We start from the raw sequence: 7379 nt of genomic DNA on the forward strand, positions 1-7379 counted from the left end.
CGGTTCGGCGTGGTCGGACGCCACCACCACCACCACCACCACCACCAAGAAGGCTCAGGAGGACCCATCACAGGTCCTGGCACCACAAACGGGAACGCGAGGAACCTCAAGAAGAACCACCACAGTTTAAGAGTGGTTTTTTGCCTTTCACTGGCATGTCTTTTTTCATTCTTTCTGGAGGATAAAGAAACCCGAAAGTAGTTTTTCTCTTATTTTTCAGTTGCCTCTAATTTCGTGCTCGTCAGCGCTGGTCCTTGGCGCTGTCGGAGGCACCAGGGAGCTGCTCATCGCCAGGTGAGTGGCGAAGGGCTGACCAGGGTCAAAGCCATCCTCTTCTCCAAAGCCCTTACAGTTAAAGGGACATTAAGAAAAAGCCACACACAGCAGTATAAACAGCTCTCCATTGCTGGATTCCTCTCTGATGGTGTAATTTCACTCCTTCTTGAGTTACCAGATTGTTTCCCAGATGAGGCAGGACTTGAATTTCTAATGTAAAAACTGTCAGAAAAACTCTCAAGCCACTTTCGGGTTATCTCTATCCACCACTAAAGTGGCGGGGAGGCAGAAAGGGCAAACTCCCTTTTTTCTCCTTTGCAAATTGCCTTTAGAGGACACCTGTGGTGGTTTTATCATGCAAAAGCGTGTTTCAGATCCATCACCACTAATTCATCCGGCCCACTACCACCGTGGGCTGGGTCTGAACCGGTAAGTTAAAGATAAAAGACTTTCTCCCGTCTGGTTTCGACAACTAACCAAGCTACAGCGCGAAGGGAGAGGCCCCAGAAGGGGGGTGACCTACCGCACCACTCCCCAGCCCTTTCTGGCTAATTCTGTGTGCGCCCACGGGATGCTTTTCTGCCACGAGAACCCTCCTCCTTCCCACTGGGAACGGTGAAAGATGGGCATTGTGGCTACGGCAAATACCCAGCGAATGTCTGGGGAGGGCGGAAACCCGATCGGGAGCCCCCCGACAGGCTTTTCCGATGGGGAAGATACGGATCTTATTCAGGGCCTTCGGAGGCATTGTCACCATGGGGCTCAGACCTTCTCCCTTACCGCCACCTCCTGCTCTCCAACCACCTGTTTGTCCGTCCATCTGCTGTCCCTTATTATAACTTAAAGCGCAGGCTCTTTGAGGGTAGAGATTGTATTTTTAGTACATCTGGATAGTGTCCATCACGATAGGGTCCTATTTCCTGGCTGAGGCCTCTCAGCACAGAAGTCATACCAATAAAACAGGAGATAACGCTGTTCTCGCTGAAGGTAATGATGTTTTCCCACTGTCTGCAGCAGGGGCAGAATTGGGTCTTAACAAGAAAAAACTGAACCTCCTTTTGGATGGTTGTGGCGACGGGCAGGCGGGGAACCCTCCTTGTGCAGAAACAGGAGCTACAGGACAAGGGCAGGAGGTGACCGGGGGCTTGGTCCGATGCATTGCAACGGCGTGTACGGAGCAGTGCTGCTCGAGATGGGAAGTGAAAATACATCCATCCTTACCTGAATTACTGTACAGCCTGCGGTTGTCCATCTAACCTGCAACACAGGGGAAAAGGCACGTTTAGCAAGCAGGTAATTTTATTTCCTGTAAAATGAAAAATCTACCCTCCCCATCTCTTGCTGCTCTAACGGGTAACTCTTCTCAGGACTGCAAACAGCTTTACAGGCACTGGGGTAAGTGGCAAGTCCTCTGAAACACGAGGCAGGTAGAAAAGTGCTTCTGGTCTTACCAAACCCCAGGCTGCTCAGGACCTCGGCCCATCAGGGTCTCAGTACCTCCAGGGCTGGAGACCCCACAACCTCTCTGGGCAACCTCTGCCGGTGTTTGACCAGCCTCAAGGTAAAAAAGTACTTTTTCTGTTCCGACAGAATTTCCTGTATTTCGATGTGTGCCCGTCACCCCTTGCATTGTCGCTGGGCGCCACTGAGCAGACCCCGGCTCAGTTTTCTTTAGCCATCTCCATCAGTTATTGACATGCAGTGATTCGATCCCAGCGCTTCGATGCCTCCATCACTGCCATGGTCCCTCCCTGGGCTCTCTCCAGTCTGTCCCTGTCCCTCTTGGACTGGGGAGGCCAGCACTGGACCCAGTGGCCTCACCAGTGCTGAGCAGAGGGGAAGGACCCCCTCCCTCCCTCCACTTGGCGATGCTTTGCCAGCCCAGGAAACCGTTCGCCTTTGTGGCACAAGGGCACGTTGCTGCCTCATGGTCAACTCGGTGTCCAGCAGGACGCCGGGTTCCCCCCTGCAAAGCTGCGTGCAGGTGGTCTCCAGTCTGTCCCAGTGCCCGGGGCTGTTCCCAGGACTTTGCAGTTCTCCTTGCTGAAACGCCCGAGGTTCCTGCCGGTCCGTTTCGCCAGGCCGGTCAGGTCCCTCCGGATGGCAGCCCAACCCTCTGGTCCACAGCCGCTCCTCCCAGCCCGGAGCCATCTGCAGCCCTGCCGGGGATGGACTCGGTCCGGTCCTGTCCGCCGGGAACAGACGGCTGCGCAGACTACAGCTTTGATCAGGATGGGTGGCTGTATTTCAGATCAGATATTTTTGTCTAACAAATTTTATGGGCCTGCAAACCATGCACTTTCTTCCAGCAGTCTGACAGAGCAGCTCACAGCTCTGTAGTCCCCTTCCTAGCGGTTCGGGGGTTATAAACTCCCAATAGCCAACGCACGAAGGGACCAGCTCATGGAGAATCTCGTTTCAGGTGATATTGTCGTGGGTTCCCCTCCTGGTCACCACCAAGAGCATCCTGTCTTGGAGAGAGGCAGCAGGACCGCGGCAAACGGTGGCTGCTGGACAGCCCTAGCCAAGAGGGTGTCCGACCCGGAATAACGTCCGGCACACGTGCAACGTTCGGGTACGTCACGCCAGGGCTCAAGAAGAGGTAACACAAAGAGTGCAGGAGGCTGGCTGAGCTGCAGTGGGGTGACGTCTATGTGACTGGATGGACGTGCCTTTGCCAGCTCCCGACTGTGCTCTGCTGTGCCTGGAAACCTTGTAGACATCTTCTCTGGAGATGCAGCTTAATTTGTAATCCTAACCACAAAAGACGCAGCCAACTTGGAGTCCTCCTGAATGATTTCATCCTGCTAAAGCCGTACCACGCCGCTGCTATATCAAGTGTATGAATGTAAGCCTCTCCAGCAGGGAAGCGAGTTCTGAGGTTGATTAATTGGGACACAGAGAAATATGAGTAACTTTGTGAAGAAACTTGTGAGGAAGCCCAAGGGCGATGCTGTCCCTAGGAGACACACTGCAGCCGAGTCCCCGCCAGGACCAGCGTCTCCCTTGTCTACGCCGGCGCAGAAGCTGGGGAATACACGAGCTGGAAGTGATTCTTCTTCTTCTTCACTGAGGATGGGAGAAAGCTGCCGCTGCCCCTGGGGAGAGCTTAGAACTTTGTGAAGAAACTTGTGAGGAAGCCCAAGGGCGATGCTGTCCCTAGGAGACACACTGCAGCCGAGTCCCCGCCAGGACCAGCGTCTCCCTTGTCTACGCCGGCGCAGAAGCTGGGGAATACACGAGCTGGAAGTGATTCTTCTTCTTCTTCACTGAGGATGGGAGAAAGCTGCCGCTGCCCCTGGGGAGAGCTTAGCCGAGACGGGGATGCCCGCGGAGTCACTGCGCAAAGAACGAAGCTGGGGCAGACCGAGTCCGGTGTGGCACAGGGTGGTGCCGGCAGCCCCGTCGGACCCCACGCGCCTGCAGCATCCCAGTCACCGGTCCCTGTAGGTGACACGGGGCAGAGAGCAAGCGCTTTTCTAACACCCGTCCTTGTCGTAGCCCGCACAAAACCCCGCGCCCGCTGCCCATCGCCACGCGTCCTTTGGTGGTTGGAGGGGCTCCCGCAGTGTACGCGCTCCGCAGGATGACCGCACCGTATGTATTGATTGTTCCGTGATTTTTCTGCCAGAGTTTTATCTCACTAACTTTGTGACATTAAGAAATCACTTACTCCCTGGCAGAGATAATATTTACATTCCACACGAAGCCTTTTGGACCAAGTTCTGCTTTTGGTTACACGTCTCAGTCTCAGTCCCCGTCCCGCCCCCCCGACTTCAATGCTGCTGCAATGAGTAACAACAGAGCTGAATTTGTCTTACTACATCTCTGCTACCATACATCATATTTCAGCTCTTCAAAAACTCCCCTTTCCCTATTTCCCATGCAAGATACCATGCACATTTGGCAAAAAGCAGAAGGGTCATCTGCTAAGCATCTAAAATATTTAACTGAAGAGGAATGTTCTAGGGCAAAGAGGGTCTTGTGATTTACAGCCAATGTGATGCTGCTTTGAAAACTCCTGTTTTAGCTAAAATCAAACTTACTGCACTTCTTCCTACAAACGTACAACGTCTGGTAGCGATGCACTTCTTCATACGAACTTACAATGTCTAATACCGATAAACAAACCATCAGGAAGGGGAGTATTTCCAACCCCCTGAATGCTTTGCGGAACTTGCTGGACAGGAAAGCTGAGGGAAATGAGCTCTTTTGGGGAGAGACGTGAGCCCCGCCACTTCAGCTTAGCCAGAAGGAAAACGTGCGTGTAACAAAAAAGGGATAAAACGTTCCAGTTTGTTGATGCTGAAATCAGGTTTGGCTCAAGTGAGACAAAGGCTTGGGCTAATTCAAACCTGTCCAAGTCTGTTTTTCATGCTTTAGTTTAAACTAAAGAAAGCAAAAGTCAAGAGACCCCTGAGCAAGGTCTCTTCCCAAGGAGGGTCTGGAGGCACTTTTGTGGTCACTTGTGGCGTGTGACATGTGGAACAGCTCTCCTGCAGACCCCTCCAACTCAACCGTACGCTGCACGGTCGCTTGCAAGTCTCGGGGCTGCGCTCCACGCCGGCGATGATCACTTCCAGCCCTTGGAATAACTCTGCCAGCACGTCTCGTGGATCCGTTCGCACCAAAGGCAGATGTGGTCTGGGGCGGATCAGTATCTAGACCTGCGATCCGGGGATAGCAGAGATGAAAGAGACCTCCTGTGAAACCGCGTTCAGCCCGTGGCACTGCCCACAGGGGATTACCATCAGCAGAGCAATGCTGAACATTCGTCCGGCCAAGGTCACCGGAGGCAGTGGCTCAGCAGATGACGGTCCCACCGCACAGGACCTTCACCGGGAACCAGCCCGTGCTTTGTGGTGTTTTTTTCTAATATATTCATCTGAACTGGATTTCTCACAGCACTTGGAGCAACTCCTCCTCCTCTTACACATTTCTGTGCATGACCTTTGCTGAAAGAAAAACATTCTTGAAGGCTGAATACACACGCTGAAGAAACCCCGGCCATGACGTCATCTCAAGCCCCAGCAGATGTTGGTGAGCGTGACCCGGCAGCGTGGCGATGACCACAGCGGGCAGATAAACCAGTGCCGGGTCTGCAGGTGGCCTCACGGCAGGAGCAGCTCCCCCCTCGGAGCCCTCTCCTGGGGCTCCAAACTGACGGCAAACTGAGCTCCTGCAGAGGAGCAAGTCAGAAAACGCGTTACAGCTCAGAGACGACACTCTGTCCCCTTACCTCGGTCCTTTCCGTTCTGCATTTTTTCTGCTTCTTCTTCGTCTTCTTCCTCTGCTTCAAAAAAAAAAAAGGCAAAAAAAAAAAAAAGCGGACATGAGACAAGTAGGTGAGAGAAGAGATGCTTGGGGAACTCTTCCGTGGCAAGGAAGAATGGGCTTTTCGGGCACAGCTGACTTTGGAGGGGAAGGAGGAGGAGTGTTCAGGCTCCCGAGGAGAACCTGGATGGAAGCATCACCATCCTTCTGACAGCACGGTGCCTGTTCACGGCTGGTGCCAAAACTGTCCCCAGGCCATCCTGATCGGATGAGTACAGGCCCTAGAGGGCTAGCTGGACGCAGCGTCCAGTGTCCACAGAGCGCACTGCTAGTGGGCTATGACCTGGCCCCGGCAGTATTGGGACCGAAGTCCCTCGTGCACCCTTACTTCAGCACTGCAAAACCCAAAGAACTGCACAATATACACGGGGGAAGGACGTCACCGCTTTTAGGCTGAGGTCAAATCTAAGGAAGAAAAATTAAAATGGTTCATGGTGAGGTGAAAACCTCGGAGGGTCCCTCCTGGTGCTGCAGGGTTTGCCCACTCAAGGTGTTCAGTGATGCCGATGCTCACGCTGGGGCAAAGCCACGTAACTGGTGACAGGCTGTGCCCCCGAGACAGGCCCTCATGTGATGGCTGAGGGCTGGTGGTTCATTATATTTAACTCGGGTTAAGTTGAAGAGAGTTTATGGCCAGGCTCGTACTCATGTAGCAGAGCGCGGGAGCAGAAGGTCACATTCTTCTGCAGATGGTGGATCATATCTCCCTGCGCCACATTTCAGTGAGACCTGTGTAAACAGGTAATAGTTATTAGGAGCAGTGATATCACTTCTGCCTCCTTCAGATGCTGCTGAGAGCAAAGAAAGGGAGTAAGCCCTGCAATGAGAGGCACGATTTGAGAAACTGAAGCATTTTGAATGGATCTGATCAAAAGGGACCCTATAAACTTTTGCTCTCTTTGTTGCTCTGACAGCAGGACCGATGAGACATCTGGGAGTCACGCAACCTCTGCCTACCCCGCGATGGCCCCCGATGAGTCCTCGGTGCGAGTGCAGAAGAGATCACTGACAAAACCAAACGGTTTTTTACTAACTGAAGATGTGGCTGGGAGTTCAGCAGCGGCTTTGGGTCCCGGACCTGCCTCCCGTCCGGCAGCTTTGCGGGGCAGGGGCTGAGCCACCCCCCGCAGCATCGCGCCTGGGCCCTGGGGACCAGCAGGCTCTGTCTTTTTGAGCGCCGCGGGAGCCAAAACGCCGTCGGTGTTCCCTCGGCGGTACCAGGAGCTTCAGGCTCTTGGCGCAGGAGGAGGCAGACGGGGGGTGGGGGGCACAATCAGAGCATCTCTGGAAGCCCACCTCGGAAGGGGTAACCCTGCGCGGTGTTTCCTTGCCAAAGGAATCTGTCTTCTGAGCTACCGCGAAGCTACGGGGGGGCAAACAGAGGCGTGGGTGCTGCACGCACCAGCGCCTCGCAAAACGCTCGAAACACAATGCCTGCAGCTATATCGGGCGCGCCTGGGGCTGGAGGAGGTGTCTATTCTCACGGCTTACCTCTGGGACAATATGTGTTAAATCCCACTGACTCTCATCAGCTGAGGATAACTCATGCTTTTCCTAATTTACACAAATGAAATGATTTCAGATACTTTCAAGGGAGCCTTCCTCAGTACCCGCATAGCCTCAAGAAGGAGACTGTAATTAATTCCATTTTCACTCCCTTGTGAACCATAACTGCTTTGCACAATCCCTGACAAGCCTGAACGGGCTGTCAATGGCGCAAACCCGGGCTGTTGGCATTTGCCAAACCGGGGATTTCAGAGGAGGGCGGA

The 7379-nt window shown here is 53.6% G+C and overlaps 1 protein-coding gene across 1 annotated transcript in view; it reads right to left on the bottom strand.

Annotated features, from left to right (window-relative positions):
• Positions 1-1471: 1471 nt before the first annotated feature.
• The window catches only part of LOC104161722 (dystrobrevin beta-like), a gene marked incomplete at its 5' end in the record, with an annotated part of 88273 nt that continues 82365 nt past the window's right edge, over positions 1472-7379 (bottom strand). The window contains 2 exons of the mRNA XM_009700255.1: positions 1472-1533; positions 5516-5566. Of these exons, the coding sequence (XP_009698557.1) occupies positions 1529-1533; positions 5516-5566 (56 nt within the window). The remainder of the gene's footprint in view (positions 1534-5515; positions 5567-7379) is intronic.

Source organism: Cariama cristata, unplaced genomic scaffold (genome assembly GCF_000690535.1).
Source record: "Cariama cristata isolate BGI_N322 unplaced genomic scaffold, ASM69053v1 scaffold185, whole genome shotgun sequence".
In the NCBI taxonomy this organism is placed as follows: domain Eukaryota; kingdom Metazoa; phylum Chordata; class Aves; order Cariamiformes; family Cariamidae; genus Cariama; species Cariama cristata.